Source organism: Cnephaeus nilssonii (assembly GCF_951640355.1).
Source record: "Cnephaeus nilssonii genome assembly, chromosome: 6".
Lineage (NCBI taxonomy): Eukaryota > Metazoa > Chordata > Mammalia > Chiroptera > Vespertilionidae > Cnephaeus > Cnephaeus nilssonii.
This window is the reverse complement of record NC_137077.1, coordinates 52,308,746-52,333,225: the sequence shown is the minus strand read 5'-3', so window position 1 is coordinate 52,333,225 and position 24,480 is coordinate 52,308,746. Positions and strand designations below refer to the sequence as shown.

General features: G+C 38.1%; 2 protein-coding genes across 2 annotated transcripts in view; both read right to left on the bottom strand.

Moving 5' to 3' along the window:
* LOC307101486 (olfactory receptor 6C3) overlaps window positions 1–24,480 on the bottom strand; it is a gene marked incomplete at both ends in the record, with an annotated part of 66,122 nt that overhangs the window by 28,742 nt on the left and 12,900 nt on the right. The gene's annotated exons all lie outside the window — the stretch shown is intronic.
* LOC307101494 (olfactory receptor 6C75-like) lies at window positions 6,757–7,695 on the bottom strand (the record flags this gene model as incomplete). Its single annotated transcript, XM_079774487.1, has 1 exon — window positions 6,757–7,695. The coding sequence occupies one exon, from the start codon at window positions 7,693–7,695 to the stop codon at window positions 6,757–6,759; it is 939 nt and encodes a 312-aa protein (XP_079630613.1).

Here is a 24,480-nt window from a genome sequence, read left to right as displayed (position 1 = left end):
AACCAGTCTTTAAATCTTGGTGATTATGGTAATATTCATACCGGGGAACATGCTTACAAATTTAATCAGTGTGTGGAAGTCTTTACTTAATTATCCAGTCCCAGTAGATAAAAGAAAATCCATACTGGAGAGAAGCCTTACAAATATGAAGAATGTGTCAAAGTCTTTAATCAGAATTCACATCTTACTCAACATGGAAGAATTCATAGCAGAAAAATACAAAGCCTTGCAAATATAGAAAATGTGGAAAAGCCTTTATTCACCATTTACAGTTTACTCCACACATGAATATTCATAATGGAGCGTAAAGAATATGGGAAACCCTATAGCTGGACCTATAGCCTCACTCAATATCAGAGAATGCATATTGGGGGGAAATTCCACACTCATAATACACAACAAATGACCTTTGTCCAAAATATATACTTTGAAAAACACCATAGAATTCATGCTGCAAAGTGACTTTAAAGGTGTTTTTTTAAAATGTGGGGAAATATTTAATTAAAAATGAAATCTGAAATGTTAGAGAATTTACATTAAAAAGTAGTAAGTCAATAACATTTTTCAGATATTATGCTAAATTAGAATACATAGAGGATAATCCAAAGTTTTAAAACATGCTAGTAGATAATAATTTTTAATATGCTTCAAAGTATTAGGAAGACAGATTTCTGGACAGGTGTAATTACTTAAAATGTATCCTTTGTATATTGACACTATTTGGGATTATTTTAAAAGAAGATATTAATGTGATTTTACTATGAAATCACTTGATGCTACATCTTTATCCTTAGTGTATTTGTGAAATCATGGGGTTGATTGTTGCTGCCTCAAATATCTGAGAGCCCTTGTGTATTGGGGTTTGGGGGTTTACTCACATCTATTTCCTTGAAGTTTAAGGGAAATGTGATGTGCAACATATGAAGAAAATCTAAATGGATATGCTGTTTGTGGTTGACTTAGGATGTTAATGTAAATCACCATGAAGTAGATATTTCGTGCATGGGGGTGTGTGTCCCTCAGCCCAGCCTGCACCCTCTCCAATCTGGCATCCCTTGAGGGATGTCGAGGATCGGGCCTAAACAGGCAGGTGGACATCCCTCTCACAATCCAGGACTGATGGCTCCCAACTGCTTGCCTGCCTGCCTTCCTGATTGCCCCTAACTGCTTCTGCCTGCCAGTCTGATCACCCCCTTACCACTCCGCTGCCAGCCTGATTGATGCCTAACTGCTCCCCTGCCAGCCTGACTGCCCCTAACTGCCCTCCTCTGCAGGCCTGGTCCCCCCAACTGCTCTCCCCTGCAGGCCTGGGTCCCCCCAACTGCCCTTCCCTACAGGCCTGGTTGCCTCCAACTTCCCTCCTCTGCTGGCCTGGTCACCCCTAACTGCCCTACCCTGCAGGCTTGATTGCCCCCAACTCCCCTCCCTTGAAGGCCTGGTCCCTCCCTACTGCCCTCCCCTGCTGGCCTGATCGCCCACAATCTGCCCTTCCCTGCTGGCCATCTTGTGGTGGCCATCTTGTGTCCACATGGGGGCAGCCATCTTTGACCACATGGGGGCAGCCATCTTGTGTGTTGGAGTGATGGTCAATTTGCATATTACTCTTTTATTAGATAGGATTTCTGTGAGAGTGTTTCCAGATGTGATTAGCATTTGATTCTGTGCCTGAGTAAAACAGATTGCCCTGACCCAAATGTGGGTGTATCATCCAATCCCTGAAAAACCCAAATAGAACAAAATGGCAGAGGGGTGGGGTGGTATTTTCTCTCTGTTCCTGTCCTCAACTGGGACTTATACCATCAGTTCCCTGGATCTCAAAGTTATATCAATACTTTCCTGGGTCTCCAGCTTGCATAGCAGATTGTGAGATTTCTTAGCCTCCATCTTCAAGTGGGGCAATTCCTCATCATAAATTTCATATTGGTTCTGGTTCTCTGGAGCACCCTGATTAATACAGGTAGTATATGCTTACTTCAGATAGTGATGTTTCTTATGGATTAGTTCTGTTTATGAAAGATCCCATTTTATCCATGCTAATGCCTTTTTCAGTAAAGTCTACTGTATCTGCCATTAGTCTAGCTAGAACTTATATTTTTGGTTAATATGTTCATGTTACATAATTTTCTATTCTGTTTTTTATATTAAAACCAAAGGACTTGTATGCATGCATATAAGCATAACCAATGGACACAGACACTAGAGAGATGAGGGCATTGCCAGGGGGTCGGGGAGGCCAGGGGAAGGTCAATGGGGGGAAAGGAAACATATGTACTACTATTTGTAATACTTTAAACATTAAAAAATAAAAACACACTGTCAACAGGGTCAGTGTGAACTTCCAGAAGGTTCTGTGCCTGGAAGAGCATTTCTACAGGGACATGACGGGGGCAGCAGGTGCTGGGGGAGCAGGAACTCTGCAGCTGGAGTGCTCAGGGCAGACCCTGCCCCTGCTATCACGTGTGTGATTCTGGGAGTGATGGGTGCCTCTGTGCCTCAGTTTCATTTGTAAAATGATGATGAAAACCAGAGAAAATGAATCAATATTTGTAAAGGATTCCAAAACATGCCTGGAATATATTAAACATGTCCATGCTTATGGAAAAATAAACCTTTTATTCTCTGTTTAAAAAAAATAATATAACTTAATCATCATATAATTTTATAATTGAAATGAAAATTAGTTTGAAAAATGTTTCATCCATGCAAATTCAATATAATTACTGATATCTACCTTTTTATTATTTTTTATCCACTTGATTGACCTGTTTTTGTTCCTTATATTCACTTTCAAGTGCCTTTACTTGGGATAACAAACTTTTATTTTATTATTCCATTTTACCTCTATTGATTGCTTTGTTATATTTAATTATTTTTCAGACATTAACCTAGAGATAACAGCATACATTCTTACCTTAATTAATTTTCATATTATTAAAACCTTAGAATATTTTAGCTTAATTTATCTCTTCTTACCACTTATGTTATTGTTGTTGTGCATTTCAATTCTACATATCTCAAAGTTGTCCTGAACCTATTATCTTCTTACACCATTATTATTAAATCAATATTCATTTATTTTATCTAATTTTTACAATTACCCTTCTTGCATCTCTGTGCTGCCTTCTAACTGATATGTTTCTTTAATGACAGAACTGTTTACAGCACACTTTTGAGCTACACATCTTTATTTTATTATAAATATTTTATTTGAATATTGAATTCTAGATTTTTCATTTTGTGTTATTACATATGTGTTCTGATATATTTAATTAGTTTTTAAAATTCTTAATAATTATCTTTTCAACTGAAGCTTTTGTCCTATGTTTCTCTGTTCTTTGTTTCCTAGGACTGATTTCATTTTACTAAGTCCCATAGTAAAGAATATGTATTCTGTGCACTTTTTATAAAAATAATTCTGGATATTTCTCCTAACCATTTTTCCAGTACATAACCCCTCTTCTGCTGTCAATTATTGTATGAATATTTCTTGAATTCTCAATACCAATTATTTTAGATCATTAATTTATACTTCTTCTATGAAAATAATGCTCTAATTGTTTTTACAGACTGTGCTAAATACATGTAGATCTTTTGAGTCTCTTTCTATTTCTGTTATTTTCATGGGTTTTGGTCATTGGAAACTCCCTTGGTATGTTTGTGACTTTTTTACTGTATACTCAAAACTATACAAGGGTTAAGTCCCTGGATGATGACTTATTCCCACAAATAGGATTTGATTTGCTCTGGCACATAGGTACAGGCAGACATCCTTGACCAGAACAATAAATAAGATTATCAATTCTGTTTTCCTTTACTATAAACATTACCATCATTGCCTTGGTCACTTTCTTTCAGAGCAATTGAAATGAGAAAAAAAAATATATTTTACTTCCCCTTATTCCAGTTTTGAAGCTCTTCATTTCATGGAGAAAATTTAATTTTTTTATTTAAAATATTTTGTTTCTGTCAGTAGGAAATCCTTTAACATTTCTTGTAACGTAGGTTTGTTGACAATATATTCCTCGGTTTTCATCTATCTGAGTTTTATTTCTCTTTCATCTTTGAATGTAGAATTTTAGGTTGTGACTACATACCTTTTTTGCTTGTATTGCTTCTGATGAGAAGTCAGAACTAATTGTTATTCATGTTTATATGTAGTAAATATGTTTTTCCCCTTGAATGCCTTCAAGATTTTCTTTTTGCCTTGTTATTTTTTCAGCTTTAAATGGTTGTGCCTAAAGGGTGTTTTCCTCTTCTTGTGTTCTCTGACTTTCTTTAACTTACGTTTTGCCATTTCTCAATACTTTCAGAAGATTTTCAGCCATTTTACACACACACACACACACACACACACACACACACACACACATACACACACACTATTGGAATTAGATGTGATCCATCATTAGGGAAATTGCAAAGATAATAAAGAGAAGAGCATTGAGGATTCTAATATTTAGGAATCAAGCACGGGGGAATCAGCAAAAAAAGAGATGATAGATAGAGATAGAGATAGAGATAGAGATAGAGATAGAGATAGAGATAGATAGAGATAGAGATAGAGATAGAGATAGAGGTAGAGGTAGAGGTAGAGGTAGAGGAAGGGGTAGGGGTAGGGGTAGGGGGAGAGAGAGAGAGAGAGAGAGAGAGAGAGAGAGAGAGAGAGAGAAACCTCCAGCCCTAGCCAGTTTGGCTCAGTGGACAGAGCATTGGCCCCTGGACTGAAGGGCTCTGGGTCTGATTCTGGCCAATGGCGCATACCTGGGTTGCAAGTTTATCCCCAGGCCTGGTCGGGGTGCGTTCGGGGGAGGCAACAAATCAATGTGTCTCTCTCACACATTGATGTTTCTCTCTCTCTGTCTCCCCCTCCCCCCCCATCCCTTCCACTCTTTCTAAGAAATCAATGGAAAAATAACCTTGGGTGAGGATTGACAAAACAAACAAACAAACAAAAACACCTTCCATATAATCACAGAAAACCACACAATAAAATCTAATTTAATCAAAACAACTAAATTCTTTTAACTATTAAGGCAGAGATCAATTGTTCTAAGTAATGCTGATATTCATTACTATGACAGTAAAAAGATGACTAATCTGGAAAGGCTGTGTTTAAAAGAGGTTACTGAATTGGTGGCTTATAAACCAGTAAAAGATGGCTGTGAAGAGAATGTGAAGTAAAAGTTGATGAAGGGAATAACAGATAAATGTAGGCAAGGATGATACTTTTCAAATTCAGATTACAAAACAAGCAAGAAAATATATTTATTAGGAATGGAATATTTCAAGTATTTTGATCACAATGGAAACCCTACTTCAATGTTTAGTAAATAATATCATGAATAATAAAAAATTCTAGTAAATTAAGTAAGAAAAGAAAACATGTATAACTGAATATTTCAAATTATGACTGACTAACTTAAAATTAGAGATTTTTAGACAATCTGATTATAGTGATTATGCCATGTTGGGAAAAAGAGAGCACTACAAGATGATAAATATATTCTAAACCATAGAAACTTACATTTGAAATATTCAGAAATAAACCACATTTCTGTCTAGAACTTACATTTATGGGAGAATTATCTGCACGTTTTACAGACTCTAATCACATGCCAAGATGACTTCACCTTAAAAAATATTGGTGATCCTTATTAAAAGTCACAAAACATCCTCTATGGTAAATAACTAATAGAGGGCAGACATTTAAATATCTATTAAGTAAAGCATTTCAGAACAGCTCAGTGATGAATTAGTGGTTTACCTTAGATGTGATAAGGGAAGTCATCCTGACTGAGATATAACAGAATCAAAATTAATCATAATAGTAAGAGAAACTCAGGTTTTATTTTTATTAGATTAACTCAAAATTAACATACATATTTTTCTCATTTCCTTGCTCTTAAAATTTCTAAAAGTTTGATAATGTTTTAGGATTATTAAATCAACTTTATCAAAACGGATATACAAACAAAATTATCAAGAAAAAATATAATTAATTGTTTAAGTAACCATTTTCCCTGAAATCATATCTATGATCCAAATATATTTAAGATCCTGTTCATTCTACAAATGCTACATAAACTTATATAATTGTCTAGTCAACTATATACCTTATGTAGTTTTCTTCCTACCTATCTTTTATCTCATTTCTATTGCTATTTTTCAAATATTTCTTATAAATAACTAGTTTTATAAAATGTACTTTAAAACAACAATCATATTTTTAATAAACAAACATTTTCAAAGATGAGCATCAACACTCTTGCAAATCTGTTACAGTTTGCTTTTAATTATTTCAAATAGAAAGTGCACCAATAAATCAGTAGTATTACAGAAAATGTAAATGAATATTAGTTTTAAATAAGTTACCAATGATCATAATTAAAGTACAGTAACAAACTTTGCATTGCATGCTACATGAAACATAATTCAAATTAAATATTATTTCATTGTCTTGACTAATTAGAATTGAAAGATAGAAAAAGACAGATTAAATATTTAGTTCAATTTCTTTTACATATCCAGAGGAAAACAAAATGAGGTGAGAAAAAAATATCTATATTGAAGAAAATAAAGAATATTAATGTAGAACAATGATTTCTGTGAAAATAAAGCTTCAAAGAGATAAAGGTAAACATCCTAGAAAAGAAAGGGAAAAAAGGAGAAACTATGTATGGAAGATACTATTAGATATACTGTTATTATTAGGGGCTCCTTTGTTCATTTTTTTTAATAGAGAGTGCAATAGGACATTCATTTCTTTGAGAAAAAAATAACCCTGTGGATCATACTCATGAAGGCTTTTTTCACTTGTTGGTTCCGTAAAGTGTAGATGAAAGGGTTCAAAAGTGGCGCAACTGAAGTATTGAGCACGGAAATTCCCTTGGAAAAATATATCTTTTGTTTGACTGATGGATTAACATACATGAAAATACAGCTGCCATAAGAAAGGGATATCACAATCATGTGAGAAGAACATGTTGAAAAAGCTTTTTTCCTCTGACTAGTTGAAGGGAATCTTAAAATGGTCAAGGCAATAAAGGCATATGATATTATCACCATTATCAATGTGATCATGAGTGTCACCAAAGCTGCGATGAATCCCATCAGCTCAAGAGTCTGTGTGTCTGTGCAGGAGATCTGCATAAGAGGAGTAGTGTCACAGTAGAAATGCTCAATAATATTGGAGGCACAGAAGTCAAGGTCCAGGCCTAAGATGAGCGGTGGAAAGATGACAAAAAAACCAGCAAGCCAAGAACTGAGGACAAGCTGTGTGCAGATTTTATTGCTCATGATGACTGAGTAATGCAGGGGCTTACAGATGGCAACATAGCGGTCATAGGACATAGCTGCCAGCAAGTAAAATTCAGATGCCCCCAAAAGGAAGGCAAAAAACACCTGAGTAACACAACAATTATAGGAAATGGTTTTGTCCCCTGTTGCCATAGTAAGCAAAAATTTAGGAATGCATGTACTAGTATAGGAAATTTCTAAAAAGGAAAAATTCCGAAGGAAAAAATACATGGGGGTCTTGAGGTGAATATCCACCAAGGTGAGTATGATGATGATCAGATTGCCAGTGATGCTTAGCATGTAAATGAGAAGCAGGAAGATGAATAACACAACTTTCCATTGTGGGTCATCAGTCAAACCTGCTAGGATAAACACTGTCACTCTCGTATGATTTCCCATTACTATACTTGCTATATCTGAATAGGGAAAAAGAAGAAAATGATGGTCCCAATGAAAAAATAACCATGATAATTAACGTTGAAACTAAAGTTAGCAAACTGATATTTCAGATAGAAAAACACATTGCTCTTTTATTTTTTTTAAATGTTTTCTTTGGGGGGGGTGGCAGTAAAAAAGTAGTTAAAACTGTAGTTGAAAATTGTACTAGAGAATAACCTATATAGCAATAGTAATTGTTGATTGTTTTTATGTGGGTAAATTAGAGAGATTAGAGAGATTTTCAAAGCATATGAAAATGTGTTTTTTCCTCCTGTTAATATTCAAGGGTCAGGATGGCATGCCATTTCCTGTTTAATAAAGAAGTTTTCATCCTAGAATCAAAATGATGTCACTACAAGCTCATAATTTGCCCCCCACACACATGTACCACAAACCTAGCCATCATCAATAAACAAGGCTAATATACATTTACTATTTTACTCAACTAAGCAAATTCAAATGCCTGATTCTTGTCCCATTTATTTTCATGGTTAATGATATCCAATTCCAGGTAAGTGATTAGGAGATATTGGGGGGGAAAAATCTGTTCTCAATAGTATGTCCATCCCCTCAATCTCTGTTGCAAACCAGCACTTACCAATTTGTACCCCAAAAGAAAATCAACAAGCACAGTCTGGTAATGTCAGTCTGTGTAAGAAGAAACTGCTAATTTGTGAGAATAAGGAATATAAAAGCTGAGAGAAATAGCCCAGGTTGGGTAGGTCAGTTGGTTAAAGTGTTATCCTAATACACCAAGGTTGAGGGTTCAGTTCCCAGTCAGGGCATATAGAAGAATCAACCAAGGGATGCATAAATAAGAGGAACAACAAATCAAAGTTTCTTTCTCTTAAAATTTTCATTTAAAAAAGAAGCAGAGATAAGCATATAAATATGGATTCTTAAATCATATGAGATGAAAGGAGTAAAGAGAAATATAAGAGCAAAGATAAAGCTTTATAGAAACCTAGAGAGGGAAGAAGGGTTTTTGAGAGATAGGATAGTGAATTTGAGGGGAAAAGTAAAAAGAAGATTAAAAATATGTAGATTAGTAAGTAAAATTGTAAAGAGAAACTATTTACCAATGCAACTTCTCTCCATCTGCTTGCCTTTCTTATACTTACCTTTTTGTTCTTTGTCTAAAATATAGACGGAAACATAAACAGTTGTGAAATCATCATAGCCTGAAAGAGAAGATAATTATTTGGCAAATTACAAACACAAAAAAATCACAGAATAGTGTGAGGTATATATTTTCTTATCATAAGAATATTCAAATGTTTGGTAAACACAGTTAAGGAAATATCTATAGATGACTAGTCTCAACAAGAGGCATATATTGAGACAGATTGTTCAGGTTTGCACAGCTATTAAGTTGGACATCAGCATTAAGATTTCCAAAGTAGTCTCCTTAGAAGTATACATTTTTTACATAATACTATGGGCCAGATAATAGCTTATTTCTTTAAAATAAAAAAGCTTAACAATATCTCTAAGGAAAATTTCTTTCCTCAGTATCTTCATCTAACACATAAAATGATTAAGGTCTTATGATAAAATAATGTTTTCTGTTTGAGAATACAAAAATTATTATTTCTAACTTATTTAAAACATGTATTATCATTAAAGAGCCATATATATAGAAATAAAAATAAACTTTTAAGGACAAATAAACCTTGGTTCCAATAATATCTAGATGAGTTCACAGAAGGAAAGTTAGATTTAAAGAGGTCTTAGAATATAAAAATATTAGAGAATGTATTCATTCCTTAGAGAGGAAACAGCCTGAACAGAGATAAAGTGAAGACTACATGCATGATTTCATTAAAGGAAATTATTAGAGATTTATTATCGAAATCATGTATGTATATAGACATTTATGAGTGAAAACAAACTAGCCTTTCTCCCTGGACATTCCTTCCACATGCAGATAATTGTGAAGTTGCCTGTTATAAAATTTTCCTCATTTACACAACTTACCATAATGGCAACACTGTAGAAAAGTTATATTTAAATCACCCAAATAAGAATTTTATCACGTCAAATCATTTCTTTGTCCAACTTCAACAATTGTGCACACCAACTATCTCCCAACATACACTGTAACATAAACAACAACAAAGTTGACAAAATGAAACCGTTAGAAGTCAGGCCTATGAATGCAGGTATATTTCTTTGTATTAGATACTATCAATATTAGATAGATTTCAAAAAGAAAAAGGATTTCAATACTAAATGTTCATTATATTTCATTTGTCTTCTTCACCATTTTCCCTACCTTAAAATTTAAAATGTTGGGGAAACAAGGTTAAAGGTGAAAATAGAACAAATGTGAGATAAAATATACTTACCAGGGAACATTGCCATTACTTTTGAGAAATATTGTTTTCATCTTTTCGAGTCTACCAAAAACAGTTAAAAACTCAAACACCTTTTAAAATAAGATATACCCACAGATTTATTCTGACAAAAAATCTCAGTTTCAATACTTAGATCTCTTATCATCAGCTGAACAGAACACACCAATGTTCCATTTTTTTAAATGGATTTCACTCTATTCTACAATCTATGATTGTTTTTTAGCCCCTACTTTGGAAAGAGTTTGATTAACTATTTTATTACAGATTTTTATGCAGTGAATTAAATGTTCCCATTATGTGTTGAATATTCTAAGTATTACAGATTAATCAACACTTGATCCCATGTAGTATTTATGCTTTCTGTACTCTAAAGGAAAATTATCTAGATTACAAAGAATTCTCATGTGGATATGAGATTCTTGAACACCATATCCCAAAGCAAACCAATTTATATGTTGTTATAGAAGTATTCTCCCCAGGTACTAAATTACTTTGAACATATAAATTTTTAAAAAATTAGTTTATACTGTATCTCCAGAGAATTCAGTATACTAGTACATTTCCCTAACATATGTGTGACTTACCACACATTTGTGTCTTGAAATCCCAGATAAAGACCTGAAAGAAAAAATAAAGTTTGTTAGTTAGTAATAAAATGTGAGTATATGAGATAGATAATTTAGCCTGGCAGAAAATAGTGTACCTCAATCTAAGTGCACCATCTATATATATATACTAGAAGCCCGATGCACGAAATTCGTGCATGGTGGGGGGTTGTCCCTCAGCCCAGCCTGTACCCTCTCCAATCTGGGACTCCTGGAGGGATGTCCGACTGCCCGTTTAGGCCCGATCCTGGTGGGATCAGGCCTAAACGGGAAGTCGGACATCCTTCTCACAATCCAGGTCTGCTGGCTCCCAACTGCTTGCCTGCCTGCCTTCCTGATTGCCCCTAACCACTTCTGCCTGCCAGCCTGATCACCCCTAACCACTCCACTGCCAGCCTGGTTGATGCTTAACTGCTCCCCTGCCAGCCTGTTTGCCCCCAACTTCCCTCCTCTGCCGGCCTGGTCACCCCTAACTGCCCTCTCCTGCAGGGTTGATCACCTCCAACTGCCCTCCCTTGCAAGCCTGGTCCCTCTCAACTGCCCTCCCTTGCAGGCCGGGTGCCTCCCAACTGCCCTCTCCTGCTGGCCATCTTGTAGTGGCCATCTTGTGTCCACATGGGGGCAGGATCTTTGACCACATGGGGGCAGCTATATTGTGTGTTGCAGTGATGACCAATCTGTATATTACTCTTTTATTAGATAGGATAGAGGCCTGGTGCAAGGGTGGGGGCCAGCTGGTTTGCCCTGAAGGGTGTCCCGGATCAGAGTGGGGTACCCTTGGGGCGTGGAGTGGCAGGTGAGTGATTCGGAACCAGTGGTCCCAGATTGCAAGGGGGATGTCCCAGATTGGACAGGGTGCAGGCCAGGCTAAGGTACACCCCCCATGCACTAATTTTGTGCACCTGGGCCACTAGTTATCTTATAATTCTCTAAACACACTTAAAAGAATATCCTTGCCTATGCAGGGCCATGTCTCCATCCTAAGCTCATCAGGATTGAATGCAGAGACCAGGCAAGGACCTTGAGAGGCCACTGGCAACCAGGAGCTGATCTGACTCACATCAGATGGAAGAGCAACATACAACAGATGCCACTCATTACAGAATTATAGAACACTCAGTTCAACTTAGGTCTTAGGTGAGATTACAGTGATGACTGAGGCTGTAGCTGGGACTCAAAAACAGGAAAATTCCAGGCAGCTGTGAATAAAAGATTCCAGGCCTCCGACCCAGGAACCCCAAGTGCAAGCAGCAAATGGGATCCTTGCTATTCACCCAGAGGAGTCTCCCCACTTGTGGTCCCACAGAATCACCAGAAAATGAAACTGGACAACCAGTTGACTTGATCCAATTAAGCAGAGCCAGGGTTGAATCATATATGAATGTTTATTCCAATAATGCTGGCAATATGGGAGAGCAGCAGGTTAGCCACGAAAATCTGCTCTACTCCACCCACATTAGGCAGCTACTTCTATTGGGTAGAAGGACAAAGGTTACATGGGAAAGTGGGAATAACAGGCACGGGGAAGCAGACAAGGTATAATGGTTACAGGCAATATGGATTGGGGGTGGGGGGTCACAAAGGAAAGGCACCTCTAGGACCCGATTGTTTCAACAACAATGTTGTTAATCTTTCCATGATGATAGTCAGTTCTTGGGAAAGGAGGTTAACTCCCATATCCACGGGCGTTCAACTCCCAGCCAGGTTAGAATGTGCTATCTCTAATCAGAACAGAACAAGTAGAGTTAACAGAGCCTAATTAATATTTCACAGAGCATGATTAATATTTCTTGTAATTATAGCCGGTCTCCACTCTTCTATTTCTGCTCCTAGCACTTGTACTTTTTGAGAAAAGCTGGACATTCTGTGTCACCAAAGGAATGGAGATAAGTAGGCCTTCAGTGTGAGGGTTTATGTTATTATCTCTAGGACTTGAGTTTGGTTTAATGTTTTCTGTAGCTATACGTGCCAGAGGCTTCTACGTCCTCTACTGTCCTTATTTTCTTTCCCCTTTTGACTTTGTGTTTTTGTAAGAACTCCTTCTCTGGAATGAGCCTGAGTCTTAAAACCTTTCAACTATAATTCACTGCTTTATCCTGGGTCCTCTGTTGGTGAGGTGGTAATGTGTGAGGGAGCCAGAGTGATACTGTTGTAATTAGCAAGTTATTAATAACAGGAAAGGAGCAGAGAAAAGGCCAGACATTGTAGGCATGTTCCCTGCCAAATATTGGGGGAGGGGACTGGACAAAGGGAAGATAGATGCATGCTAGGAAACTGGGGTGACACCTGGAATGTGCTTGCTGTCAATCATACCTGGGGACAGAGAGAGTTGCCAGAATGGGAATGGCCTGCAAAGGCATGAGGATTTGGGACACATAACCCCCTAAACAAAGGAGTTAACTCTCTGGCTCTCTTGGGACTCATGTGACTCTGGGCTTGTGGGGCTCTTTTGCTCCTGCTCCTCTGCATCCGCTCACATGACACGTGGCCATGGGAACCCCACACACATGGACTAATGTAACTAGCCTGATGCTGAATGGGCCCAGCTCCAACATATGAAGGAAGCGCTGGACACTGGCTCTGATTGTAGCTTTACAGAAACCCCAGAGATACTTCTTCTATGACTGGACTAAGGGAAATGGGGCTTTGGAAACTCAGGGGTATCATTCCACAAAAATAAAGCTTTATCTTATCTCATCCTCCAAAAATGCTTTTCCAGCAGTAACCCAAGAACCGCGCCCCCCCCCCCCCCCGCTCCCCCACTAGTAATGGAAGAAGATGAGGAACATTTTTCTCCTATAATAAAAGAACATTCTTTGATCTTCCAATTAAATACTGGCCTTTTAGTGAGCCTTTGTCGCTGGGCTCTGACTTTCACAAGCATTTCTCCAGTGGTTTATCTTTTTTCTTCACTGGCCTCTACTCCTTTCCCTGCCTGCAGCATGCTCAATCTAGTTCCTTGAAGGCATGGCACCCATTGACTATGCTCTGCCCCCTATTAGGTGACAGAACAGAGTGAGAGGATGCCCTTTGTCCACAGACACTGGCAAATTCTTTTCCTCTGGACAATGGTCCTTTGCTGTGGAGAAAGCTCCAGGTATACTTCACAGTGATTACTCTTCACTTCCCTTGCCAAAAAGCACAAGGGTTGTTGTTTGTTTGTTTGTTTTTTGTTCTTTTTCCCAAAGACTCACCTTGAGAATCTGGAGCAGTTTTTTTTTTGTTTTTTTGTTTTTTTTGTTTTTTTTTTTTGAGGTAAAGCTCATAAAATTGTTGGGTCTCCCTTAATATTGTGGCCGATAGGAGTGTCTCTCATTCTTATCCACATTCATGCTCTAGAGTTCATCCAACATAGTATTTAAGTGTTGATACTTGATTACTGTTGCAGGGGTTTCTATGCCAAGTAAGCAGATTTCACCTGTGACTCCCTGGAAGCAAGTCTGTCCACATTTCAGGGCAGCAGTTTCTCCCTGCATCCTTAGTTCTCTACTGGGTATGAGAAAAGTAGTCATTCACAGTTGTCCAGCTTTTTGGTCATACATTTGGAAGTGATAACTTTCAAGCACTTCACATGTTGGAGTTAAAACTAGAAGTCATGGGCATAATGACTTTTCATTATGAGTAGTCAGATGTTTGCTTGTGGGTCATACAAACATCTGATATTGCATTACACCCAACGCCAGGTGCGGGGAGGCTGTGGCCCTTCCTCCTGCCTACAAAGGAGTGAGCAACAACAAAAAGGAGTGCTCAGGCAGCTAGTTTCAATCCTACCTCCTTGCCCTTGGCTTCATTGACTGTTGTGACAGTGGGGCACCCTTATCCTCCTCACTCAGCACTTGTGCAAGAAAATATACAACTGGATATAAGGAGCCTTTCCTATCCCTAACTTTGCCCATGGGAGGCCCTTGTGCCCTCCTCTTCCAGCAAGTCATCCCCTATAACAAAATGGCCCAGAACTCCAAGGGCTATAATAGGTCAGCCAGCCACAGTTTCATAGATTCTGGCAAAAAGCACAAGACTCATGAGTCAAAGACAATAAATGTTATTAAAGCACAGGAGGTTGAATGAGTTTCATGTTAGCTCAGTTCCACCTGCCCCCTAATCCGCAGCAGGGGCAATGTAAAGAGGATCCACATGCATGTTGTACATACTGCACATAATCAGTTCATGTCAAAGTTGAGGAACCCCAAACTTAAGAGACTGACAGTATTACCAGCAAATCTGCCCAACCTTGCCACATTGAGAGGCAGTTCTTTGTAATACTGGTTAGGGAAGAAATATGCTGTTTTCTCTATCTCCAAGACTAAATAATATAAAATTATCTTGTGAAAATAATCCAAAACAAGAGCTAAAACAATATAGATAGACATACCCTTAAAATATCATTCCTGCACTGCAGGTTACATAAAATATACCCTTAATGGGGGATTTTGAAATTAGTTATCTGACCTTCTGAAGGCAATATTGTGACCATAAGAAGATGAGAATGTTAGAAGTCCATGGCTTCAAGTGTTGACAGAGTTACTTAAATCATCACTTGGAATGAGCATGGCATTAAAGGCTGACCTTTCTCAACTGAATGTAGGTCATACAGAGCCATATGATAAGCATATAAAATACAATCACTACAAGTGCTACCAGCCAGAAAGTCTACTTCTAACCACACTAAGAATCTACAGAAAGAAAATGACAAGCTTGGGGTTTTAAATTCTTAGCTTCAGTAATGATCAGCAAATCATGGCATTTCTATGCTACCATAAATAAATTTATCTCAGAGCCTCATGTCAGTTGTTTTTTAAAACAAAGGGAGGCTCTGATCTTGCCACTCATTAAATAGCAACATCGGTTGAATTATATTAATCTCCAACAAAGGACACATTTGATTCTTATTTTATTAGTGAACATGTTATCTGTTCTTATTTCTTGTCATTCATTGCTTCATTAATTTATTTATTCCTCTCTAGGCAGTGGTTTAAAAGGTAAGAATGTAGGAATATGTAAGATGTTGGTTTTGCTCTTGAGAAATTGGAGTCTACTGCAGGAAAGAAATATAGTTAATTGCATGTGTTGTAATAGCACTACTGAGAGTTGATATAAATACCATGAAACTTTGAGTATGAAGTAACTACCATGGCCTTGTCGTTAAGAGTCTTCCAGAGGAGACTCATGTTAATCAACTTTAACTGAGACTTGACGTGTTTTACACACCAGCAGAGAAGACCTGGGCAAAGAGCATGCACTCTACATATGTGACAGTGTACAATTTTTCAACACGTTTTGCTATGGAATATGATCAAGGCATAGGATTCCTAATTGGAAGAGATAAGAAATGAAACAGAAATGGCTAAATTATGAAAACACTTGAGGAGTTTGAACATTACTTTGTAAGCAATATAAAGCCTTTAAAAATTCCTTTGCAGGGATTAGCCATAGAACATCCTATCTAATAAAAGAGTAATATACAGATTGATCATCACTGCAACACACAATATAGCTGCCTCCATGTGGTCAAAGATCCTGCCCCCATGTGGACACAAGATGGCCACCACAAGATGGCCAGCAGGAGAGAGCAGTTGGGAGGCACCCGGCCTGCAAGGGAGGGCAGTTGTGAGGGACCAGGCCTGCAAGGGAGGGCAGTTGAGAGGGACCAGGTTTGCAAGGGAGGGCAGTTGGAGGTGATCAACCCTGCAGGAGAGGGCAGTTAGGGGTGACCAGGCTGGCAGAGGAGGGAAGTTGGGGGCAAACAGGCTGGCAGGGGAGCAGTTAAGCATCAACCAGGCTGGCAGTGGAGTGGTTAGGGGGTGATCAGGCTGGCAGGCAGAAGCGGTTAGGGGCAATCAGGAAGGCAGGCAGGCAAGCAGTTGGGAGCCAGCAGTCCTGGATTGTGAGAGGGATGTCCGACTGCCCGTTTAGGCCCGATCCTGGTGGGATCGGGCCTAAACGGGCAGTTGGACATCTCTCCAGGAGTCCCAGATTGGAGAGGGTACAGGCTGGGCTGAGGGACAACCCCCCGCTGTGCACGAATTTCGTGCACCGGGCTTCTAGTATAAGTATAACACATAGACACAGACAATGGTGTGATGATGGCCAGAGGGAAGGGTGTGGGGAGCTGGGTGGAGGTGGGCAAAAGTGGAGGGAAATAAGAACATGTGTAATAGTGTCAACAATAAAAATAACGTTAAAAATTTTCTTAGACGAAAGTGCCATGAGCAATTTGTATCTTAGGAAGTGTTCCAACAGCAATGTGGAGGCTAAGTCAGAGATCAAAGACAAGAAGGTATTTAAGAGACAATGGATGTGCCTTCAGTCCAACTTTTCTTAACACTTATTCAATATATATTAGTGAAACACAACCTGTTAACAATTTTGTTATCTTTAAGTTCCAGAGGAAAAGGAACATCAGAGATGGCAGCAATAGATGCACAAATGGGATTTTAATATTTTTAAAAGTCTAACACAATTTGAGAACCATAGGTTCATATATAATACATGCTTATCCCTGCTATTATCAAAAGTTAAAATTTATTCAGAAACACCTGATTTATTGCAAATTAAGTAGAAAATTACTTCTACTAATTATTTCCCATTATACCTTAATCCTGGAGTTTCCTTTTTTGCATTTTCTCTTATTTATTTATATACAGACTACTAATGAAAGATGAAAGGGGGCCTGTGCAGTGTAAGTAGTTAAACCTAATAAATATATTTAGGAATTTTAAAAAAGATATTCATAATTATATTGGATATAAAGAAAAAGGGATGATATTACAGTATTTTATCTATATTAAACTAGAGGCCCGGTGCATGAAATTTGTGCATGGGTAGGGGTTGTGTCCCTCAGTCAGCCTGCACCCTCTCCAATCTGGGACCCCTCGAGGGATGTCCGACTGCCCATTTAGGCCCGATCCCACTGGAATCATGTTGGAGACCGGGTGTAAGCTGACAGAGTCCTTACACCCAAAGGGACTGATAAGATTCAGTCCCCTACCCACACAGTGTTCCCAGACTTGTTTGTTTGGCAATTTCCAATTTTCAGCAGAATGAGAGCGACCATTCATGGCTTACCAGAAGTCTGTAACAATTTACTGAGATTTGCTGTACCGAGAATTTGCCTTTCTGCTTTATCTCTCCCTTAGAGATTAAGAGGAACAAAGAGTACATTCCTCTTGACTGACCTCCTATTCAGTGTTTGTGTATAAAAGGCATTACGCAGTTAATAAAGCTGCTGCAGTCTGTCAATGGCTTGCAGCCCTCCCGATCCCGCTTTCCTGTCTTTATTTCTTTTCTTAATTCCCACCTCCCTACCTCAGCCTGGTTCACCTGTCAGGCTGGCCCTGGCAGGATCAGGCCTAAACGGGCAGTCGGACATCCTTCTCACAATCCAGGACTGCTGGCTCAAAATCCAGGACTGCTGGCTCCCAATTGTGCACCTGCCTGCCAGCTTGATCTCCCCCTAACCACATCCCTGCCAGCCTGGTCACCCCTAAATGCCTTCCACTGCCAGTCTGGTCGCCCTTAACTGTCCTCCCCTGCTGGCCTGGTCACCCCTAACCGCCCTCCCTTGCTAGACTGGTTGCCCCTAACTGCCCTCCCATGCAGACCTGATTGCCCCCAATTATTCATAAGGTCACCATTTACGTTGTCCAGAAACAAGTGCTAGATAAATATTTATCAAGGAAACTTATATTAATCAGAAAAATATTTTCTTTTTGTCACACTGAGGTATAACAATTTGGGAAAGGATAAAAATATTTTGTTTTGCACAAGATCAGTCATTATATCTAATTTTCAATGCTCAAATCACCTAATTTGAAAAATCAAGTACCATACTACATTTCATAAGGACTACTTTTTTATAGGTCATTTCCTTAACTTAATGGAAATTTCTTAAAAGAGCTAATTTCATTTGCCTCCTAAATGGCAATGGGATTGAAGAGATTTCCACTTCATTTTGTTAACAAAATATAAAAGATGCATGGACAACAAAGGACTGTATTTTGTCATCAGTGAGGAGTTTGTTTTCTGTCATCATCAAGTTACTTGGGCTCTAAATATGCCTTAGATTTTTATTAATAAACTAGAAGCCCAATGCATGAAGATTCGTGCTAGAATGGGCTTTCCTTTCCCTGGCTGCTGGCATCGCCTTTCCACTCCAGCCCAACCCCTTTCCGCTCAGGCCCCTGAGCCACCTCTTTCCGTTCCTGGAGCCACCTCTTTCCACTCCTGGATCCACCTCTTTCCGCCCTGGGAGCCACCTCTTTCCACTCCGGCCCTGCCTTCCCACTCTGCCCAGAGGCCCTGAGAGATCCGAGGTGGGGCAGAACTGCCTGTGTCGTCGCCATGGCAATGACGCAAGCATCCCGCCCCCGTCACTTGGCGCCTGTGTATACAAATTAACCTCCATCTTTTTTGGGGTTAATTTGCCTATCACTCCTGATTGGCTGGTGGTATAGCGGAGGTATGGTCAATTTACATGTTTGTCTATTATTAGGTAAAAAGAGCATTATGATACCTGTCACACAGTTTTGAAGATGGGAGCTAATGCATTCTCATTGTAAGCAATCACTAAATGTTAGCAATGTGTTCTATCTAATAACTGTAAGGTCAGTAATGCTTTGACCTCTCTGGAGCCTCTAATCTGTTTCTAAAAACACACAATTTTTTTTTGTCTTTTCAGTTTCTTTTTTTTTTAAATTTATTGTTTAAAGTATTACAAATAGTAGTACATATATCTCCTTTTTTGCACCATTGACTTTTTCCCAGCCTCCCCTACCCTCTTGCACATGAACTCATCCCACCACCCCAGTGTATTGTGTCCATTAGTTGTGCTTATATGCATGCATACAAGTCCTTTGGTTGATCTCTTTCCCAACACTCCCCAGCCTTCCCGCTGTAATTTGACAGTCTGTTTGATGCTTCATCAGGTTATAATGTAATTTATTTTCCATAAATGAGTGAGATCATGTGGTATTTTTCTTTCATTGCCTGGCTTATTTCACTTAGCATAATGCTCTCCAGTTTCATCTATGCTGCTTCAAATGGTAAGAATTCCTTCTTTTTTAGAGCAGCATAGTATTTCATTGTGTAGATGTACCATAGTTCGCTAATCCAATCATCTGCTGATGGTCATTTAGGATGTTTCCAAATCTTAATATTGTAAATTGTGCTGCTATGAACATAAGGGTGCATATATCCTTTCTGTTTGGTATTTCTGGTTTCTTGGGGTATATTCCTAGAAGTGGATTACTGGATCAAATGGGAGTTTGATTTTTAATTTTTTGAGGAAACTCCATACTGTTCTCCACAGTGGCTGCACCAGTCTGCATTGCCACCAACAGTGAAGGAGGGTTCCTTTTTCTCGGCATCCTTGCCAGCACTTGTCATTTGTTGATTTTTTGATGATAGCCATTCTGACAGGTGTGAAATGGTACCTCATTGTTGTTTAGATTTGCATCTCTCGGATAATTAGTGACTTTGAGGAATCCACTAAAGAGATAGAGGAAGACATATGGAAACTAAAGAGCAAGTAAACAAATGGGACATATCTATCTCATATGTCTCTTGGCCTTCCTTCTGTCTTCAATAGAAAAGTATCAATTCAGGTCCGTTGCACATTTTTTATTGGATCCTTTATCTTCCTTTTGTGATGTTGTATGAGTTCCCTGTAAATGTGGGCGATTAAAGCTTTATCAGTGATAACATTGGCAAATATGTTCTCCCATACAGTGGGCTTTCTTGTTGCTTTGTTGATGGTTTCTTTTGCTGTGCAAAAGCTTTTCATTTTGATGTAGTCCCATTTGTTTACTTGCTCTTTAGTTTCCATTGCTTTAGGAGCAGTATCAGTGAAGAAATTGCTTTGGCATATGTCTGAGATTTCGCTGTCTGTGGATTTCTCTAGTATTTTTATGGTTTCCTGTTTCTTGAGAACAGTGGCTTTGTAAAACAGCTTGATATCTGGTATTGAGAGCCCACCTACTTTGCTCTTCTTTCTCAGGATTGCTGCAGCTATTCGTAGTCTTATTTCATTCCAGATGAATTTTTGGAGAGTTCTTTCTAGGTCTGTGAAATATACCATTGGTATTTTACTGGGGAGTGCATTGAATTTATAGATTGCTTTGGGTAGTATGGATATTTTAATGATGTTGATTCTACCAATCCATGAAAATGGTATGTTCTTCCATCTGTTTATGTCTTCCTCTATTTCTTTTTTCAGTGTCTTGTAGTTTTCTGCGTGTAGGTCCTTTACCTCCTTAGTTAAGTTTATTCGTAGGTATCTTATTTTTTTTGGTGTGATGGTAAATGAGATTGCTTTTTTAGTCTCTCTTTCTGTGACTTCACTATTGGTGTATAGACATGCCATAGATTTGTTGGCATTAATTTTGTATCTTGCTACATTGCTGATTTCATTTTTAAGTCTAATAATTTTTTGATGAAGTCTTTAGGGTTTTTTATATACAATATAATGTCATCTGTGAATAAGGAAAGTTTTACTTCTTCTTTTCCAATTTGGATGCCTTTTATTTCTTCTTCTTGTCTAATCACAATGGCTAGTACTTACAGTAATATGTCTTACAGGAGTGGTGAGAGTGGGCATCCCTGAATTCTTCCTCTTCTTAGGGAAAATGATTTTAGTTTTTGCCCATTGAGTATGATATTGGCTGTGGGTTTGGAATATATGGTTATTATTATGCTGAGGTGTGATCCTTCTATTCCCAAGTTGCTGAGAGTTTTTATCAAGAAACGGTGTTGGATTTTTTCAAATGATTTTTCTGCATCAATTGATATGACTATGTGATTTTCATTTCTCAATTTGTTTATGTGATGTGTCACTTTTACTGATTTGTGGATATTGTACCATCCTTACATCCCTGGGATAAATCCTACTTGTTCATGGTGTATGATCTTTCTGATGTACTGCTGGATTGGATTTGCTAGAATTTTGTTGAGGATTTTGGCATCTATGTTCACGAGGGATATTGGCCTGTAATTCTCTTTCATTGTGTTGTCTTTATCTGGTTTTGGTATTATGGTGATGCTGGCTTCATAGAATGAGCTTGGAAGTGTTCCTTCCTCTTGAATTTTTTGGAATAGTCTGAGGAGGATAGGTTTTAGTTCTTCCTTGAATGTTTGGATAAACTCCCCTGTGAAGCCGTCTGTCCCCGGGCTTTTGTTTGTTGGAAGCTTATTGATTATTGCTTCAATTTCTCCCATAGTTATTGGCCTATTGAGATTTTTAGAATCTTCCTGATTGAGTTTTGGAAGGTTGTATTTTTCTAGGAATATGTCCATTCCCTCCAGGTTGTCCAGTTTGAAGCCAGCATCACCCTAATACCAAAATCAGATAAAGACAAAACAATGAAAGAGAATTACAGGCCAATATCCCTCGTGAACATAGATGCCAAAATCCTCAACAAAATTCTAGCAAATCAGATCCAGCAGTACATCAGAAAGATCACACAATGAACAAGTAGGATTTATCCCGTGGATGCAAAGATGGTACAATATCCGCAAATCAATAAATGTGATACATCACATAAACAAATTGAGAGATAAAAATCACATAGTCATATCAATTGATGCAGAAAAAGCATTTGACAAAATCCAGCACTGTTTCTTGATAAAAACTCGCAGTAAGGTGGGAATAGAATGATCATACCTCAACATAATAAAAACCATATATGACAAACCCACAGCCAACATCATACTCAATGGGCAAAAACTAAAACCATTTCCCCTAAGAATAGGAACAAGACAGAAATGCTGACTCTCACCACTCCTGATCAACATAGTACTGGAAAAACTAGCCATTGTGATTAGACAAGAAGAAGAAATAAAAGGCATCCAAATTGGAAAAGAAGAAGTAAAACTGTCCTTATTCACAGATGACATGATACTGTACATAGAAAACCCTAAAGACTCCATCAAAAACTTATTAGACTTAATAAATGAATTTGGCAATGTAGCAAGATACAAAATTAACCCCCAGAAGTCTATTGCATTTCTATACACCAATAATGAACTTACAGAAAGAGAGACTAAAAAAGCAATTTTATTTACCATCACACAAAAAAATTAAGATACCTAGAAATAAACTTAACTAAGGAGGTAAAAGACCTATATGTGAAAACCTACAGGACACTGATAAAAGACATAGAGGAAGACGTAAACAGATGGAAGAACATACCTTGTTCATGGATTGGTAGAATCAACATCATTAAAATGTCCATACTACCCAAAGCAATCTATAGATTTAATGCACTCCCCATTAAGATACCAACGGCATATTTTACAGACCTAGAACGAACTTTCCAAAAATTCATATGGAATAATAAAAGACCCTGAATAGCTCCAGCAATCCTGAGACAGAAGAACAAAGTAGGTGGGATCTCAACACCAGATATCAAGATGTATTACAAAGCCACTGTTCTCAAAACTGCTGGTACTGGCACAAGAACAGACATATAGATCAATGGAATAGAATAGAGAACCCAGAAATCGACCCAAACCACTATGCCCAATTAATATTTGACAAAGGAGGCAAGAACATACAATTAAGTCAAGACAGTTTCTTCAATAAATGGTGTTGGGAAAATTGGACAGATGCATGCAAGAAAATGAAACTAGACCACCAACTTACACCATACACAAAAATAAACTCAAAATGGATATAGGACTTAAACATAAGACAGGAAACCATAATAGTACTAGAGGAATCCACAGACAGCAAAATTTCAGACATATGCTGAAGGAATTTCTTCACTGATACTGCTCCTAGGGCAATGGAAACTAAAGAGAAAATAAACAAATGGGACTACATCAAAATAAAAAGTTTTTTCACAGCAAAAGAAACCATCAACAAAACAATAAGAAAGCCCACTGCATGGGAGAACCTATTTGCCAATGTTATCATCAATAAGGGTTTAATCTCCAACATTTACAGAGAACTCATACAACTTAACAAAAGGAAAATAAACAATCCAATAAAAAAAATTGGCAATGGACCTAAATAGATACTTTTCCAAAGGAGATGGAAGGCAGGCCAAGAAACATATGAAAACATGCTCAAAGTCACTAATTTTCCCAGAGATGCAAATCAAAACAACAATGCGGTACCATCTCACACCTGTCAGAATGGCTATCATCTACAAATCAACAAACAACAAGTGCTGGCGAGGAGGCGGAGAAAAAGGAACCCTACTGCACTGCTGGTGGGAATGCAGACTGTTGCAGCCAATTTGGAGAACAGCATGGAGTTTCCTCAAAAACTAAAAATGGAACTCCCATTTGACCCAGTGATTCCACTTCTAGGAATATATCTCAAGAAACTGGAAACACCAATCAGGAAGGATATATGCACCCCTATGTTCATAGCAGCACAATTTATAATAGCAAAGATTTAGAAACAGCCTAAGTGTCCATCAGCAGATGAGTGGATTAAAAAACTTTGGTACAGCTACACAATAGAATACTATGCTGCGGTAAAAAAGAAGGAATTCTTACCATTTGCAACAGCATGGATGGAACTGGGGAGCATTATGCTAAGTGAAATAAGCCAGTCAGAGAAAGATAAATATCACATGATCTCACTCATTTATAGAATATAATGAACAACATAAACTGATGAATAAAAACAGATCCAGAGACAGAAACATTGATCAGACTGTCAAACCTCAGAGGGAAGGTAGGGGAGGGTGGGGGTAAGGGGGAGAGATCAACCAAAGGACTTGTATGCATGCATAAAGCCTATCCAATGGACACAGACACCATGGGGGTGAGGGCATGAG